The sequence below is a fragment of the Falco naumanni genome, chromosome 3, assembly GCF_017639655.2.
Source record: "Falco naumanni isolate bFalNau1 chromosome 3, bFalNau1.pat, whole genome shotgun sequence".
NCBI classification, from domain to species: Eukaryota; Metazoa; Chordata; class Aves; order Falconiformes; family Falconidae; genus Falco; species Falco naumanni.
Window position 1 is genome coordinate 89155171 of NC_054056.1, and position 19646 is coordinate 89174816.

Below are 19646 nucleotides of genomic sequence, written 5' to 3' on the forward strand. Positions count from 1 at the left end.
GAGTAAAAGAAAAAACACCTGGGATTTTCAAGACCATTCAGCAGGTTTCCATCTCGCCTAGCACTGTGCTGTCCTTCAGGAAACCAGCATGTGCATCATTTTTTATAGTTAAAAAGGCACAAAACCATTGCTTTTCTACATGCCACAGATGCTTTAAAACCCTTCCTTCTTTGGAGGGGATGGAAAGGGGCCTGTAGATAAAATAATGAAATTGTAAAGTCCAAAGACTTTCTACTCTGTTACGCTGAATTTTCTGGAAAGGAATAGCAGAGGACAGGTATGGAGAAGCCCTATGTGCATGACTCCAGTCACACACATTTGAGGTACGGCTCAAAACACCTGTTTCTCCTTGTGCTACGCAGCTCCCAAGCAGCAGGGTTGTCCACTTGGACTCCCAAGTCAGCTTCCAGTTGCCCACAATTACATGAGCCAACAGTTGGAGAGCAAATGTCTTCCTACTGGGCAATCAGCTTGCTTCTCAAGTGACGAATATGGGTAATTGTTTGCCATTTATCTTTGCAAAACAGTGGAAGCTTTTGGAGGTATGTCTACAGCTAGTTAAGAGGTTTTAGCATCAGAAAACCTGTGGAATTTAAATGGACCGGGGGAACTCAGGATATTTTTTGTAACAGGAAATGATTAATTTAAAACATACAGAAAAGTAAATACGAGCTTGTCAGAAATGTTTCTGTAGAATCATAATCTGTTAAATCTCCATGTCTTATAACTTTAAGTATCCTGTGTCCTTTTAAATGTTCACTTAGATATCTTTCTATATTTTCCTTCCTGTGCTTCTCCTAAGATAAATGATTCCCATCATTGTGTGTTTTCTTCATCTTTACTTGTCTGTTTAGTCCCTCATAACTTGCAATTTCAGTCCGTTTTAAGCTAGGGTGACCAGAAATATAGACCATATCCTAAATGAGACTATTTCTCAGCTTTATATACCTGTACTTAAATATTCTCTGTATTGTTGTCATCATTCCATGTCTTAAATACCCTATTGGCTTGACTTTTGTGATCACAACCTCCTATGACAAATCATCCATCACAAGAAACTGTATGAATACTGTAAACCCCATTATTATGTTTATACTTTCAATTTCCCTGCATTTATCCAATTTTATTTTATTTTCTGGTACCATGTTTTCCCATTCATTTATAGTCTAGACTTCTTGAGTTCTTGCCTGTCTCTCTGATCGTGATTGACCTAACTGTCTGTCCTCTAATATTTACTGGTTTTCTACTTGTTCCTTTTTTCAGTTCATAAATAAATGATTCAGCAGAGTCCAAAACTCAGAGACTATCAGAGCAGAAAGTGTCATTTCAGATATTCTTAGGGACTGCAAGCTTAACTTGCATAGAACTGGTGAAATAGTACCACAGTCAACTACCCCTGGGAAACAGTATCTAAACAGAATATTGAGGTGATCTATCATTAAACTTTTGCCCTTAACCGAAACGTTTGTCTGTGTTATGTCCATGTTGATATTTTACCCCTGATCTAGGATTATTTTTTTTCTTTTTGTTAGAAGCCTTCTGTGTCAAAAGTCTCTTGGACTATTTTTTAGCTTTATCATCAGGTGCTGTGCATTTCTTTTGACAAGGTAGTTTGGGTGGCAGAAACTCATTGGCATGCAAGTTTAAAATGAGGACTCGGGTTTCTGCTGAGCTCTATGTTATGCCACTTGGCCAAACCTATGAAAGTGTACAGTATGGCTGTCAGCTCTTAAATTGCCTCGTAGGTTTTTCCGTAAGAGATTATTGAGACTATTATCTTTAAAGAATACTAGTGCTAGTTAGACTCTTTCAGATTATGCTTTTCTAGGTGTTACGGTTGTTAATTACTTTACCTCCTACAAATGTTAGAATTACAGTCTTATAATTTCTTATGTTACCTGAGAAGATTTTTCTAAAACCAGGTATTTTCTGCACTTTAAACCTCTTGACACACTTTAAACCAGAGATCAGATGCTTTTAACGTTTCAGTTAAGCCATTCTTAAAGTCTTCCTAAACTTGTAAATAAACATCACGCAAACTAAAGTAGGATTTTATGAAGTGGAGTGATAGCTTATTAAGCCAATTTACTTTCCTTGTAAAATGCAGGTAGTCTGCCTTAAATTATATGTTTAGGTGATGAGACATGAAAGTGTCACTGCAGTTTCCTGGCTGCTTCCTAGTCTTGTAAACCACTTTCTTCTTATTATTCAAATATTCTTATTATTATTCAAACAAAAAACAGGTCTGGTATAGGGATTGCACCTCATCAGTGAAAGCTGCTGAATAACATTTTCTGAAATTTAGTTTGGTCATATGTTCTTGTTCACTTTTACCATGACAATACAACAATTCTTTCAGAGATAGCTGGCACATTTGTATCTTCCAATGTGTAAAAGGTTTGCTTTTGTTGTTTGTTTCCTCTTCCTTGTTAGTTTCTTTCCAGTGAAGCTTTCTAAATGCTGTAGTATTTCTAACTTTAAAACATCTCTTGAACTATATTCACTCCTTTCTCTAACTTGTTGTTTTGTTCAGTGATTACATATCTCTTGAGACTCAGTGCGTTTTGAATTAACTGATTTTATTGAAATGTTACTATTTAAACCTTACAGTGACTCTTTAACACCTACCAGGTATTTGTCACACAGCTTTAATGGTATTGTGGTAACTGCTTAGTGGTGTGGCACTGTTGCCTCAGTGGCTGCCAGGTGGTATGCAGGACTAATAATGATATTACATACTCTAGAATTTACTGTACCAACAGAGCATCAACTATTTTTTTTTTTCTCTAGATGTTGAACATTGAGCTGTTTGACCATTTTTATACAGGGAGCTGATGACTAAGGTGTAGGATTTTAATTCTGATGCCTCTGAACTCCCATAGCAGTGTGTGTTGTTTGCCCTGAATTCTTACTTCAAAAGTTGGTAGCATAGACCCACTCATGGGTTTGTTGTCTTTCACGCCAAGTTGTGTAACAGTGTAGATTTGTTGGCGTGGTCTCTTCTCCTCAAAACCTGCAGCTTTACCAAATTCATAGCTTCCTACAGCTCCTGTGCTAGGCCAGATACAACTCTGCAGGACTCTCTGCCTTCTTACCCAGACTGTGCAAAAGGGTGGATAGTCAGTCTATCATTACCTTTCCCATTGGCCAGTCTATGTACTCAGCAGGGATAAATCAAATGCCTTGTTATCTCAAGATAATCCCCTGTAGATTGGTGACTTCATTTGACATGATCTATGGCCGTGCTGTTGTTGGACAACATTTTGCCTATGTTTCCTATTTCATGGCTTGGCAGTGCTAGGTTAATGGTTGGTACTGATGATCTTAAAGGCCTTTTCCACCCTAAATGATTCTATGATTTAAAGTTCACAGACTGCTCAGGCCTTTTCTGAACTCCGTTGACAGTGCTGCATTTGAAAAGAGGAATCATGTTTTTTCCGGTAAACCTTGTTTCACAGCAGATGAAAGGTGGAGACGTGTGGTGGCACCAGCCTGGAGCCTCTGGAAAGAACTCATCACAATCTCACTCCAAATCAGGCCAAGTGTTACCCATTCCACGTGAAATCCTGATCAGTAGCCTGCTGTGCCACCGTTTTTCTCATACTTCTGGAACAAATCCCTTTCCCCCAAGAACACGTGCCAAGAACTGCCAAGACCCCCTGAGAGAGAAGCCATGTTGAGGGGACAGGAGGCACATCAACTCCTGGTTGTAGATCCCACAAGGCAAAAAAAAAAAAAAAAAAAAAAAAAAAAAAAAAAAGTAATTCAGTGTCCTTCAAGCAGCACTGAATAAACCATTTGCAATTTAAAAAGCCCAACGCAGTGAAGCTTATAAACAGAACCGCGCACACCCCATCCCTCGCAGCTGCCACTGGAGCCCCCGGGGCGGCGGCAGCGGCCGGGCGAGGCGCCCCCAGGGCGGGCGCGGGACCCCCTTTCTGGTGCTGCAGCCGCGGCCTCGCTGCTTTCCCGAGCTCGGTGGCTCAGGCCGGCGCGGCTGCGGCGCACCGGCACCGCCAGCCCGCCCACGCCTGCCCGGGGCCCGCGGGTGGCCCGGCGGCCGGACCGACAGCCGCCGCGGCGCGGGCGCTGGCCACGGAGCAGGCGCACAGCCCGGCCCCCGCCGCTCCCGGCCCTTGGGCAGCGAAAGATGGCGGCGGCGGGCCGGCTGTGGAGGCGCGGCGTCCGTGGGGGTGCCGCGGCCTGCTTCTCTGGCATCCGGCGGGTAAGGCGCTGCCTGCTCCGGTGGGGCCGAGGGCTGTGGGCCGCCGCCTCCGGGGAGCTCCGCGATCTCCTGCCCCGCTGCCCCGCGGCTGCCCGGGCGCCCTTGTCCCGTCAGAGGGCACGGCGGGTCTCTGCGAGCGGTGCTGCCCGCCGGGCCGAGGCCGCCCGGCCGCCTCACGGCCCCCGCCGCCGCCGCAGGGAGAGTCCTCTCGTCGAAGCGGTGTCGAGGGGTGGCCCTGCCTGGAGGGGAGCCTCGGCTGTTTGGGTTCGGGGGAACAGCCAAGAAACCCCCCGAGGGCGGGGACGACCCCCGGTTCTCCTCTGCTCCCGTCGCAGCCCGCGCCAGCCCTGTCGGCCGCGGAGCCCTGGCTAGAGGGGCGGCCTGTGCGCCGCGGGGCAGCTCCCGGCTCTCCCTTTTCCGTGCGGGCTGTGGAGGCGTTGGTCTCCGCAGCGAAGTTACGCAGTGCGGTGTAGGTAAAGTGGTTTGAGTATTACCGTCCGAACGGTGCCGTGCCTGACTCGTGTGGGTGTTGCTGGAAGCTGTATCCAGCGATTTCTGCCCAGGCACAGGCCTTCTCCCCGGTGGTGGCTTGTCAGCTTCAGAGGGCTGCCTGCAGTAATTTCGTGATTCACTTGGACCCCCTGGGTGAGGGTTGTTTTTTTGGTTTGTTCGTGGGGTTTGTTTGTTTTGAAGCTGTTTCCTGGCTTCTTTATGTCTGTGTTTACACCTGAAGTTTCATTTAAAACCCTGACCTTAGAAAGTGAAATAATTAAACTGAGTAAATCCTGTCATGGAAGCCCCTTGTGCAAGCTACTTATGAGGCAATAGCAGTCTCATGAACAGATTTCTGAATTACGCCAACTTTACTGGCTGCTTGATATGTGACAGTACTTCATTAGTCTTGGTGCAGATTTGCTGTCCGCCCCTGCAGTGGCCTGCTCCCTCATCTTTCTCCCCCGAGCAGGAGAAAAGCTACTTGCACAGTTTCTGTAGCAGTGACCAAGATGAGTGGGCTATGTTTGCAAGTAACAGGTCAGGGAGACACAGTACTGTGTGTGGGTTACCTCCAGTTACGTCCTTGAGACTGGGGAAGAGGGAGTTCAAATGCCATCTTGATTTGCAGTGTCTGCCATGAGCTGAGGTTCTCTGGAGGGAGCCCTTCTCTCTCCCTGCATTACCCGAAGAGATGTGTTGAGTAGGGACTACTAAGAAAGGCTCAGAAAAGAATATTCGCACCCTCCTTTCCTGGAGGTTTAATAGTATTCTGTGGAGAGCAAAAAAAGGTACTCTGTGAAAATATGCAGATTTTTATTTTCATTGGGGGACAAAAAATAATCAACAGTATTTCACAGACATTTGGTGGCAGATCTGATGTGTAGAATTCTGTTATTTCAGAAAAATCTTGTGAGTCTTTAGATTTTCCATTTGAGCTGCTTGTGTTTCTTAGAATCACCTTTGGTTTATTTTCCTCACTGTGAGAAACTGTAGCTGAAGAGTCCGAGTTCCAGGAAGAATCCCTAAAGTACATTTGCAGCATTGCTTTACTTTCGTGATAATTCTAGCTTTAGTTTCAGCTTTACTTTTATTTTCTTCTACATAGCACCTACCACTCTTCTTCACTCTTTAGTTTTTCTTTCATCATTTCTTTGGAGCATGAGTTCTGTTAAATTGGCAGCGTAATTCCATCATTATTCTTTCTGTTTTCACCTGTGTTACTCATATGCAAATATATTATCACACAGAAGGATTCACATGCACACTTTCTCAGACCAATTTTAAGCTCTGTGAAACCCTCACTCCAGTGCATTGTAGCTGTGGCACGTACAGATTATTTATTCAGCTACCAGTAAAAATGTTATGTCTTAATTTTAGTGTTGAAAATGTTAGTAAATAGAACAATACGTTGTAATATTTTTACTATTATTTTAAAATAACTTTTCTTCTTCACGTCAACTTGTTGAACAATTGCATGTTTTTATTAACACCCCCATACAAGATTAACCATTCATTGTTCTTCCCTAAAATTATACTAGACTTTTTATATTCAGCTAAATACATTAAAGGTTCAAGTACAAATGAGTATTAGAGAAAATAAATATAACTCATACTATCCTAAGTTTTTGTACATCAAATACAAAACATCTAGTTTTGTCATACTTAGAAGTATTTACAGCTTCAGGTTAAGGTAACACTTACATTCTAAATAATTTGGAAATTTCAGAATTATTACTGTGATGCTGCTGTCCCAAAGCATTTACTTCAGTATTTAGTTGAGGGCTTGAGTTAGTTCAGTGTTTCAGGATGCCAGAAATATCCTCTTGGCTATTTTTGCTGTGACTTTCTTAGTGACATTACAAATTCGTCGTTGCATTAATGGAATGTTTTCTTATTAAAGTGAATCACTAGATGTAGTACTGAAGTGCCCTTGTCTAGTTGGAATGGGAAGTCGAATAGCTCAGATGCTTTACTAGTCTAGTATTAGCTTTTATATGAAGATCCATATGTATAATACAATCTAATAATTCTTGCACTCAGTTTATAATAAGGCAGTTATGGTTGTTATGTCCACTGTCATAAGTAAATGTCATCTTGCATAACAGTCCTGTATACAGAAATGAGAAAAAACTAACCTTCCTCTTATTTTCTTTCAGTTTTTCAGTCGTGGGCCAAATGTGCTGCATCAAGACAGCAATGCACCGCAAGCTGCATTCTTTTCACCTCTTCAAAAAGCGATGTTGCCACCAAATACCTTTCAAGGGAAAGTGGCCTTTATAACTGGTGGAGGTACTGGGATTGGCAAAGGGATGACAACAACTTTGTCCAGTTTAGGTGCCGTGTGTGTTATAGCAAGCCGGTAAATATTAATGAACATGTTTTAGAATTTTCATACTGAGTGCTGAAAAGCTCTATTTTCTTTTTCATAATAAATCTTAATTTCTTCTTCATGAACTGGATAAATTTATTCTATTTACTCTGTCTCAGTACGCTTTTAAATTATAATGATATTGTAAATACCAGAAACTTGGAGATCCATCTACATATGTCTAATGGTGTAACCAGTGGTACAAAAAAATAAACTAAACACACTTCCATGAAATGTGGCAGCAAAATAAACAGCCCAGAATATTATGCATAAATTCAGCTAAAGCCTGAAAGAGAACAAAAATCTGAAATGGCCATTATTGATAATTTTGCATGTATTATTACAGGTGTTCTTGATACGGATTTGAATTGCAATAAAAAATGAAAGCCATTCCTTTTAATTCTTACAACTTTAAAAACAGCCTTGTTTTTTCCCTTAATGAAGATGATCTTTCTACAGTTCTTTTAAATAGCACTGCATTAAAGACTGGAAAACCAATCTCATTTTTAATCAATTAAACATGTGTCATGACATTCATCCAAACAGTGGTTTAGTTATTTAGTTTGAAATCTCAATATGCATGTCTCTTCTAAAATACCAGTACAGTAGTAGCAAAACCTGTTTGTTATGATTACGTACTCAGAATGAAAATATTTTTTTCTAGCTTATCACATTTGATCAGCTTGTGTCTTTTACTGTAATAAATCAGAAATTACTTAGATTTAAAGTTTTTTCTCAGAAAGTTAGTGGCTAAGCATAGGGGTTTTTTGTCTTAAAGCTCAGTCAACAACATGTATGTGCGCATGCACCTATTCTAAGTTTAGCTCAATTTGCTTAGAAAAAATAATTGGATTTTATTATTCTGAATTGTAGTTGTATTTAATTGAAATTTAGTGATGTATACTTACTTCTAGGAAGCTCGATGTTTTGAAAGGAACAGCAGAAGAAATTTCTTCTAAAACAGGCAATAAGGTAAATTTTTACAGAATTGTGAATGTGTTGTTATACTTTAAATGGTTTTAGGATTTATATGCATGTACATGCTTCTGTGGGGTTGCTTAATTTGTAAGGGATACAGTTTTGAAGTCTTATAACGGCCTTTCCATTATTATCTAGGTTCATGCCATCCAGTGTGATGTGAGAGAGCCAGTTTCAGTTAAGAATGCTGTTGCCGAATTAATCCAAGTGGCAGGACATCCTGATGTAAGTGTTCTAGTGAAAGAACTTCAGTTGTCATTACTTAAAATATTCTGCATAGTAGGTATGAAGAAAATTACTATGGTAGAAGGTTAAGGGAATCTAGAGACACTAGACAAAAAGTAGACACTAGATTTCAAGATGAAGCTAATTTCACAGACTGGTCACTATTTCTGTGGTTCTTAAAATACTTTGTGGCCAAATAGACAAAACGTTGTTGTCCTTACTCTGAGGACTAACATTTTCTTTGTAAACAGTACAACTATTGTTATGGGGCTCATTAATTAAGTGAACAGAATATTGCCCTTAAATTCACCTTTTCAGGAGGTTTACCTGTGTTAGTACAGAATTACACTTGTTGCTTACTAACAGAATGTCTCACAAATCAGAAATGGAAGTAATCATAAACATCTTCCTTGGTCCTTGCTTAGCTTATTAAAATACACAAAGAAGGTTCCAACTTGAAGACTTAAGTTCTTATAAAATCAAGGGAAAAATATCTTCAGTCAGGCTAAGCATCTGATTTTGATAGTTTGACCCAAACCAGAGCTCTTTACATCAGATTTGCTTTGATGGTCTGGTGGAGTCTGAGCAATGATAGGCACCAAATTCTGATTTGCTTGTTAGAGAAACAACTCAGATTCAGCTAGCTGATGGAAAGTGTGATGAGGATGTTAAGGTCAATGTAAAGGAGTCAGTGAGATTTAGAAATGGTTACTGTAGATTTAACACTGTCATGTATTGTAGATATTTTGCATTCACCAGTAGCTTCCTACAGGCATGGAAGAGAACCTGCTGAGTTCTAAATGTGTTAAGAAGTGGAGAAACTATTTCTCATAGCTGTATGCTATAACAGTGCTATAAAATAAAGCAGCTCACTGTCCTGATTTGTAGACATGATACTCTGGATGTTATTTTGACTGTTAGTTACTGCAGGTTTTGGCCAAAGCACATCACAATCTCCAGGTTTTAAGTGTGTCCAGAGAAGGAGGAGACTTCTTCCTGTGTATTGCATTTTTAGTACACCACCAATTTTCTGAATAAATACACCCCATGACCTGGTCTTTACAAGCATTTCCTTTCTCTTTAATTTCACATACTCTGTGTATTTAAGAGTGACTGCACAGTAAGTCGAATATTCGGTTCTTTTTGTCTAGTTTTTCTCTTGGTGACAGACACGACATGTAAGGTTATGAATACTGCAAGCCTGGGTATCCCTGCCACTGTGAAGTGAGATTTCAAAGACAGATCTTAATGGCAGTATCATATTTCTTCTAGTTTTGTTTTGTTCATTCCATCACCAAGATTGTTACTTGCAATTAGAAAGCAATTGCTCTTTTGTCATATGAATTGTTCTGGCAGTCTTACATATCTACGTACTACAAAGATTGTATCATTCAGTCCTTATTTCACTAGTCTTATTATTGTCTTCACTGTATTTATTAAGTGATTCAAGTAACCTTCCCAGTGCCTTGAGGTGTTTGGATTTCACTTTTTTTTCCCCTTCAAACTCTAGGAAGGCCTTTAAATTATATTTGCCATCTGTATGTATAATTTATGGCTTCAACAAAGTGATTTGTTTTATATTAATGCAGTATGTGCTGTGCTCTGTTTTGTTATTGAAAATTCTAATGTCTTAATTTAGCCCAGAAGTTCTTCAGGACAAAGACTTGTTTTGTGTGCAAATCTACATGAATCTAGGTGCCATTCAATAAGTAATAAATCATTTTATTGCTTCAGCACATTATATTAATATTAAATACACAAGATCCGGCTGCAGAAGTTTTGGTTTAAAAACTGCTTATGTGATGCTTAGTCCTCTTAAAAAAAATAATATCTAACTTGCTAGCTTGAATGGCTAAGCAGATGGTATTGAAAGTATCCTCTGCCTAATTATTGTTTGTAGAAAGGCAACATTGATTTGAAAAAAGTTGTGGGTTCTTTTTTTTTCTCTCCACCCACCAACCCCACCACCTTGATAGGGCTAATTTTACTTTTCTACTTAGAAACACTAAGAAGTTCCTTGTAAATTCTTTGCTTTTCTCTCAGGAAGAGTTTGTCTTTAGTTAACTTTTAGGTTTTTGGTTTTGTGTTTCAGGTTGTGATAAACAATGCAGCTGGAAACTTTATTTCCCCTTCTGAACGACTTTCTGCTAATGCATGGAAAACAATAACTGATATTGTTCTTAATGGTACTGCTTTTATAACTCTGGAAATCGGAAAGGAGCTCATTAAAGTAAAAAAAGGTATCTTTAACATAAGATAAATGGTAACTAAGCATTTTGATACATTGTTACCTTACCATTATTATAGCCAGTTTTGAGAGTTTGAAAAGGAACACAATTTTTAACAACCTAAATCTTTTCTAGAAAGAAACTTTTTTCAGTAAAGCTATACTTCAATTTCACACAGTAGAACTGGATAGCAATTACTTCATTGTAGAATGTGCCGTTGAAATTGGACCCAGAGGCCATGAAGTTGAATATAAAAATCTGAATGCAGAGTTTGTACTGGTTGTAAAATGTTTTTAAAATTCAGAAAATTAGGTTTTGTGTAAAACATGCTGTTACTTCATTTGAGTCTTCTATTTGTTGGTTTCATTGAGCAACTGAACATGTAGCATTTATATAAGTGAACAGCAAGTCAGGATATCACTTTGAATTTTCCTCCTACACTTAAATAAATAAATACCACAGCCGTGGTATTTGATTAATAGCACTAGAGAATATTACCTTTGAGATAATTTGGAAAAAAAAAATTAAAAATGAAATAGCTACTAGGTTTTATTTTCCTGGGTATAATTCTTAGTTCTAGACTAGGCAGGAGTGTAATCCACTATTTTACCTTTACCTTAAAAATGTGATAGTTTTTTTTTATATACTGTTTAGCTAAAGATTTACTTAACCAGATTCTTGTCTTTAAAGGAAAGATAATGCATGCTATTTTATGTTACAACATAGATTATATGCAAAGAATTATATGCTTTCATTTTATATTATCTTCTAGTTATGAATCAGAAAACATTGAGCTTAATTTTTGATCTGAATGACATCATCTCAAATAGCATTTAAAAGCAGTGAGGTATATTATGTGCCCACGCTTCTGAATCTTGTTTTCTAGGTGCAGCCACTGTGTTGAAATAATCCTTTTGTATTTGCACTGTATTTCTCCTAACTCCTGAATTAGTTCAATTTCTTCAAAATACCTCTCCGAAAAGTACTCAGTGGGGTTATACTATTTAATGATAACCATATAAAGTTAGTGTTGTTTCAGTAAATCTGTAACAGTTTTGGTCAGTTGAAAAGGTATTTCCCACATATATTTTAGCAGGACATGAAAAAATAATTTCCACCATTCTAGTGCTAATATTCCCGCATTAAAAACCTATCCCCAACTCTGTCTTACTATATCATTGTAGCAAACTATTGTAATAGTTTTATGGTCTTCCAGGTGCATGCAGTAATATGAAATGCAGCTTTAAAAATGCCTTTGCCTCTGCTGCTGTTGAATGAAAAACTACTTTCCTTGCTTCCACCCTTTAAATTCGGCAAAATCCAGGAGTCATTTGCCTTCAATTTGTTGACTCTCTTCCTTTCAGTTCTAAGCTTCCAAAACATTTTAATTTCTTTTGCTATTACTTGCATGCCTTCTTTCTAGGGGACTCAGTCTGTAAGTAAGGCTTTATTTAAAGCTTTCTTTGAGACATGTTTTTGCAAGTAGATCAAGTGTAGTCATTTGTCCTCTTTATTTTCCACCTTCATTTTCTATTTACTTGCTTGGTGTTTTAAGTTTGAATGCAGACCTTAGTTTCTGGAGTGTTGGAGATGCTACTCAATGCAAATATTTTAGAACAGTCTGTGAGGATGCTGGACATCTAGCAGTTACTAAAGCACTGGTGTATTTTTTAGGTCTGCAGCGTGACCTACAATAAACCTAATTTGGTAAATAATAACAGTGCTCTGCTTTTAGACTTTTAAGTTTGTACCGGTATTTAAAAAGGGATTTGTAATTGCTAGTGTATTATTTATTTATGCACTAAAGTTTTACAAAATGATAGGAGATAGATATTGTCCATTTTATGAATATAGGCTTTAGGAGTAAAAATTGTGTATGAGCTGAAGTGTGCTTTAAACTTCAGAACTATATATTTATCAGTCATTCTTCCTTTTGTGTTTAGTTCACCCAACTCACCTCTATTTAACCTGTGTTTTAAAAATTCTGTGGTTTAATTCTGAAAAATGTGTAATTAACAATCAGCTCTAGAAAACTTCAGTTGTTCTGTGTTTTTTGCCTGTGTTAATTTTCCTTTTCAAAGTTCCTCACTGTAGACTAATTTTTTATAAGTATAGTCCATGGTTTTTGGATATCTGCTGGCATTTCTGTCAGTGCTTGTTTATGGTTCTTTTCAATTTCTTTTGTGTAAGAATACTGTAATTTTTTAACTGAGTCTCTACTTCATCATCACATACATTCTATCGGTAACATATATTGTTCTAGAAATATCCCTTGGGTAGCTATTCTAATTAAATTATTTTTAAGATACAGTAACTAGAACAGTTATTTTAGTTACTGTGGCATAAGTAGTGAACTATCATCCCTTGTCCTCCATTTCCATTAAGTTCATGCTAGTCATTGATCAGATAATTGGAATTTGCAGGCTTCTGTAAAGGAAAGATTGAATAAACAGTTGCAGTTTCCATGTTTTTGCTAAATCTGTTATGAAATATATAAAAGAAAGTGGTCTTTTTATAATACAGTTTGTTGTGATAGTAATGGGAAAAAGTAATGCAAGTTTAACTGTCATAAGCTCTACTGCAGAAAAAGCTTCTGAAAATTTCTTAAAAAAACTTTTCCCTGCCTAAACTTTAACTCAAGTCTTAAACTGTGTCATTATAATATTATGCTAATCCTAATTATTAATGCTGATGTATTTTTTTTTTTCAGCCAGGAATTGGTGAAATTAGGGCAAATTACCTGGTTGGTGACTACTAGGCTAGGGCAGCTTCTAAAAAGACACTGTAAGACCTTAGACCTTCACTCCAGTTAGACTGAGTTGCACATGTAAATTCATTATATCAGTAGAAGTCTGAGGGTTTAGACCTTTGGAGCGTAATTTATAGCTATTTATGCTTACATGGAACAACTCTTAATGTTCCTGCAAAAGAGGGAATTGAAATAAAAGGGCTTAAAAGCAAAGCTTCTAAGACTAGATTTTTAAAATATCTTTTTACAACAGGGAGTGAAGTGGCATCCCAAACACGTGAGCTGCGAACTTTATTCTCACTGAGGTTGCGTTTCTCTTAGTTCAGAGTTTGATCTTCATGCATTTTTTGCTTGTTTGGTGTGGGGTCTCTTTAAAATGTTTTTGCAACTTCCAGGAGCAGCATTCCTGGCTATTACAACAATTTATGCAGAGAGTGGTTCAGGATTTGTGTTGCCAAGTGCCTCTGCCAAAGCTGGTGTAGAAGCAATGAGCAAGTGAGTAATATAGCAAAATGTGTGTTCTGCTTTCCACGTCCCTGAGATAGGGTAATGAGTCTGTAAAAATTGAGGTAGTTGGTATAGTCCTGCTATTCCATTTCATAAGAGAACCTTCCATCCTCCAGTATCCTACCAAGAAATAGTATAGTGACAGGTTCTTACAGAAGGAAGCCTTAACTGCTATTATTATGACAATTTTTATCACAAGGATGAGCTGAGGACAAGTGGAACTACTTCTTTCAGCAATAGCAAGTTCCAAAGTTTAAATTACAGAGATTTAATAATCAGATTCTCATACCTTCCACTTTTTTCTCTCTCAGGAAAAGTGCTTATATTTAGGTGGAGTATACTGTTGCTTTGCCTGTCTAGTTTCGTAAAGAAATGATTTCCTGTCACTATTTTAAATTAAGGTCTGCAGTTCCACTCAATTCAGAAATGTGGTGTATCCACATTACTCAGCAAACAAAAGGATTTCTAACATTATTAACTATAGGGCAGTCCTTCATAGCAAATAGATCCTTCTCTGCGCTTTTGCAGAAGAAATTAAATAGTTTGGCAGCCTTTTAGTAATTAGAATTCTTTATCCAGAAAAAAATGAGGGAATGTGTGATGGTCTTGATTTCTGTTCTACAGAGCTATAACTGAAATGTGTACTTTTAAAAGACTTTGACCAAGCTAATTCATTCACTGCAGTAGGTGATCTATTTGAAGTACCGCTTATGCAGGGAAAACGTTGCCATAAAGTAAAATTATTCTACTGGTCCCACTTCAAAATGTAATATCTGTTCTGTGTTATTTCAAAGCATCTAGTGTGAAAGCTATATTGAAAATGTTAGAAATGTGTACTTGTGGGATAGTCTAAATTACCAGAGAAAGATGGTGGCCTAACAGTTGTTTGTCAAGGAGTTTAGGTGCCAAAATCACCTGTGTAATTTGTGTGAGAGAAAGAATTGCTCCATAATACTGCTTTGTTTGTGATGCACCTATTAATCCTGTGTACCCTGTGTTTGTGAATGTGATTTTGGTTTTTTTTTCCCTCTGAACTGTTTTTGTTAGGAACAAAAAAAAAATATAAGTAGAAATGCCTTTTTCAGAAAAAGTCTAGTATTTACATGTTTGATTCAGGTTTTTTTGTATGTGAATAGCATTATTAAGTACTGCGTTTAAAATACTGATTCATTCTGTTAATGAATTTTTAGGTCTCTTGCGGCTGAGTGGGGTAGATATGGCATGAGATTCAATGTGATTCAACCAGGTCCAATAAAAACAAAGGTACATAGCATGAAGTGAAACACAGCCTTGAATATGCTTTGTAGTACAATCTTAAGATAGTCTAACCTTTTCTGTAACTGTTAAATTCAAGTATGATTTCCTTGGCAGTCAAGACTGTGCTGGAATATTGAACACACTACCTCTCAGTTCTTCGGTAAAATAGAATTTCTTGAACTTCTGAAACCTGCCACTGTCCCTTCTACTACACTAATATAAATGAAACCTTTTTTTAGTGTTTCAAAGAAATTATTTATCAAAATATTTAATGTTGATTCTTATCAACTGTACATAACTAGCTTGTCAAGTGAAATGAATTCTTACAATTGGTGGAGTAAAAGTGCCTAATTTCTGCCTGAACTCATTTTTAAACAAAACATCAATTCAAAAATTTCAGAATCCCTTTTAGGTGTATGAGAACAGAATCTCACTAGCTTTGTTGAAAATCACAATACTAGGAAGAGAAAACTAAGTCAGCAAGGAAATGTGAAGCTTTGATATGAGTGAAAAGGAGGACTGGGAGGGTTTGAAGGAAATAATCCAGACCAGCGGTAACAGGAAGAAAAAAGCAGAAAAAAGAGGAGAGGGGAGGATCGATTTCACATTGAATCAAAATATTACAATTGTGAGCAGTAACTGCTAATAATGGTATTACTACTACCTGTAAAATGTTTCACAGTTGGTTTTGCTGATGTTTTGGGGGTAGGGGTGCAGAGTTGCTTCTTTTTTTTTTTTTTTTTTTTTTCTTTCTTCCTCTTGCAGTATTAGATGCTACACTGGACAGCTCAGTTTTACCTTTTTCGACTTTAAAGAAAGATAAGTGGTGGTGTCAGCAGGGTTGTAAGAATGCTGAAACAACATTACAGGATGAGACCAGAGGTTCTCCAGGTCTTGTATCTGGTGGATTTTTAGGCCAGAGCAGAAAAACATTTAATGACATTTCTTCTTTATGTCGCTAGCCTCTGGCAGTCTATGGTCCAGGGAGTTTGATACAGTTGTTATCTCTTCATAGTGTAATCATCTTGGTGGATCTCTTTTCTTCCGTTAGTTCGTCCTGTTCCTTTTTGAATCCATATAAACTTCTGGTATCCACTATATCACATGGCAAGATCATTTTAATTTATAGATTCTCATAATTTGTGGCAAGTTAACTGCTTTAAATGTCAGTATTGCTACCTCCTGTTAATGTTTCTTATTTCAACTAGTAGTGTATATTCCACTTGAGGTATATGTGTTCTTCATAAAGTACTAGTTTTGTCATACTGGTTCCAAGTTAAAATTCCCTTGAAAGCATAAAAAGGCAGACTGGCTTTACTTAAAACAGCATATTGAAAAATCAAGGCTTTCTACATTCCTGTCTTTTAAAAAAAACTGTTGTAAGTCATGATAGGAAAAAACCCAAGCATAGAAGCACAATACTGTTAAGCTTATAAACTGGCATTTAAAAATATGGCAATAGAAGACTTAAATGGCGTGAATACAACTACGATTATATAAATTAGTGTGCTTTAACTCATAACTTCAGTAACTTAACAGAAATGTTACTAATACGTTTCTGATTTTGCCTAAGGAGGTTGTTTCTTTGTGGAGGAGCCAGGAAGAACAAAAATCCTCTTCTATTTCCCATGCCATTCTAAGCTATTAAAATACTAAAACATCCAGTGACTTCGTTTAGTTCTAGCCATTGCTGCAATATAACTGAACTTTTTTTTTTCTTTTCATTATTACTTACTTTGTCATGTATAATTTATTTCTGTCACTTTCTGGATCCTCTTCTCCTGGCATTCCTCTCCCCTGTCCATGCAGCACATTGCTTATTTCCTCAAGTGTTTATCAAGGGTGTCTGGGAATCAAAGTTCATTAACCCCTTTTGTTTTTCATAGATGATTATCCAAAACATGTTAAATTACAGCTTATCATCCTCAGTAGATGCATGTCAGCGCAACAGAGATTAATTGTTTTCTGTTTCTTACTTTCTTCTTTTCCCTCATACTGACACAAAGAAGGTGTAGACAGTTTACTCGTAAATGTTAACTTCCGTATCGTTTATGTGGAGTCAAATCTCTGTTGGATTTTAATTTCTGATGTAGTTACAACTTTTTTTTAAAAAAAATGTTTCTCTTAATTCTCAGGGTGCTTTTAGCCGCCTTGACCCAACAGGCTCATTTGAGAAGAAACTTATTGAGAGGATTCCCTGTGGTCGTCTGGGAACTGTAGAAGAAATAGCAAATCTTGCTGCCTATTTCTGCAGTGACTATGCAAGCTGGGTTAATGGAGCAGTGAGTTTTCGTTGATCTTGTTTATACAATTAACCTAAACAATGGTCTGAGTTTTGATGATATTTTTTTAAAGCCCTGGTTTCAGAAATGGAAAAAAAACCCCTGATAATTATTCTTTAAAAGAATTATTAACATTTTAATTGTACTGCATGACGTAGTCCCTTTAAAAAGAACTTTTAGAAGTGATTGAATTACATTATTTTGAGCATGTTTTTTTCTGATCCAAATTAATACAATTTACTTTCACAATTCTTAATAGGAGAAGGCTACAGAAACCCCACTATTACTAAATATACTGCTTATGCTTTTTCTAGGTTATTAGAATGGATGGTGGAGAATATGTTTCTATGGCAGGAGAATTCAATGATTTGAAGAAGGTATTAAATTCCTTGCGTGCTATTTTCCTTTCAAACAGTTATTTATATGTGTAATTATTATATGGAATTCCAATAAAATGTTCTTTTCTTTTATTAGGTTACCAAAGAGCAGTGGGATATGATGGAAGCAATGATTAGAAAAACAAAAGGCTCTTAAAGTACATAACTATACGGTGGAGATTTTTGGAAATGAACCACTACTTTTTCATGAATACTTAGAAATAACCAATAGAAAAATAGCCTTCAAAATCTTTTGTATGGTAATTTCAATAAAGTATTTTGAAATAGTCATATTTTGAATACAGTATGTATATTTATCCCATCTACAGTCTATTCTGTTGCTAATGGTGAGCAACAGTTGTTCACTGAAATGTTATTGTTCTTTAGATTGTCATATATAGCCATGCCATGCTCTACAGTTAGGTGACCAGGTTTTTAATGTTTCCGAGGATTTTTTTTTTTTCTTAGATACATGCAAGTATCTCTTAATATTGTAATTCCAATAGCATTTCAGGAGTATAACTGTTAATCTGAGGAAAACCTAAGAAATTCAGTCATAATCTTCACACTTCAGTAATGTCCTACACTTGCAAATAACAAAGTTTCAAGTTACCAGTTTGACTACATACACTTGAGATAGGATGTAACTCCTGTGGTTACTTAAAAAATCTTGAAAGACATAACCAACTTGGTCTCATCTCTTGGTGACATTTTCAGTCTGTTGTTTTATGCTGAACTTTAAAAATGGCATTTAAAGACTAGCAATGCCTTTCTAAGGAGCTTGCTCTTTCTCATGATTAAGTTAATGTTCTTGTAAATTAGAAACTAAAAATCATTTGCTATTAATGTGTGTGTGACTAGGGGAGTCTCTCTGTAAAAAAAAAAAAAGTTTACTTAAGACTAGTAAAGTATATCAGTAAATCAGAACTGAAAGCGTTGAAACCTCATTGGCTCAAATTTACAGAAATCCTAGGTTTCATTTCCATTCACAAACTAAAGTACTAAAGGAGTTTTAAGGTGGGATTACCTCTGAATCTAGTCAGTTTATCCATCCTAAATGAGCAGATGATTAAAAAAACCAAAAATCCCAAACAAAGAAAAAACAAACAAACAATGTTTATTGCTGTCCCTCTTTTAGTATTATTACATTTTCCAGATTAGGGAGTTGCCAGTTGTTTGTCCTCCCTGCTTCAAACTATGGGATGGAGTTCTTAAAAGAAGTTTAACCTCCTTTGGCCTTTGAGGCCTGAAATCCATGTTTTTTTCTTTTTTAATTGTTTAACCTGAGCCCCAGACGATCCACACATACAAGCATGGATAGAGCTGTATGTGCTTTGAAATTGATACAGTGGTTTAAGAGTCAGTAATATAGAACCAATTTGAGGATGTCTCCCTTCAAGTGCTGGCAGCAATCTTGTCACTACCCACACTTCAGGCTGTACTTAAATATGCCAGCGTCTGACTTTGAAACCATTTGATTGCCTTAATACAAAGGTGTAGTAAGCTAATATATGTTCCGTTGAAAGGGTGGACTATATTAGTGCAGGTTTCCATATGCCAGCTTTCTCCTGAGAGTAATGGTCCTATGGGGAATTGAACAGTATCTGTGCCACTGATAATAAAATAAAGCAAATGTGTTTATCATAGCAGCCTTCAAGGTGTCACTTGAGCATAATCTAAAGCTTTTTTTTTTTTATAGCATCTTGGGTTTTGGTAGGTCTACTGTCAAGATCAAATTCTGACATATCCATGTCTTTTCCCCAAAAGGTGATTTAATTGAGAAGTTAGGCACCTATATACTGTTCTTTGCTTGTTGTCTTTTGCGTGTACTTAAATTTTCTGTTTGTATGGCACACAGTTGCATGTAAGGCTTTGACACTCGGAAGAAAAAACATATTTCAGAAAAAAATCCAAAGGTACGCTTGTGAACTGCAGTATGATCAAGTATTTCTCCG

At 37.2% G+C, this 19646-nt stretch overlaps 1 protein-coding gene across 1 annotated transcript; it reads left to right on the forward strand.

Moving 5' to 3' along the window:
• The first annotated feature begins 4096 nt into the window (after positions 1-4096).
• Positions 4097-17982, forward strand: DECR1 (2,4-dienoyl-CoA reductase 1). Its single transcript, XM_040586489.1, has 10 exons — positions 4097-4225; positions 6877-7079; positions 8003-8060; positions 8205-8291; positions 10384-10531; positions 13664-13763; positions 14966-15038; positions 17168-17314; positions 17629-17691; positions 17789-17982. Exons 1-10 carry the CDS (start codon positions 4151-4153, stop codon positions 17846-17848), a joined length of 1014 nt encoding a protein of 337 aa, XP_040442423.1. The 5' UTR covers positions 4097-4150; the 3' UTR covers positions 17849-17982.
• The last annotated feature ends 1664 nt before the right edge of the window (positions 17983-19646 follow it).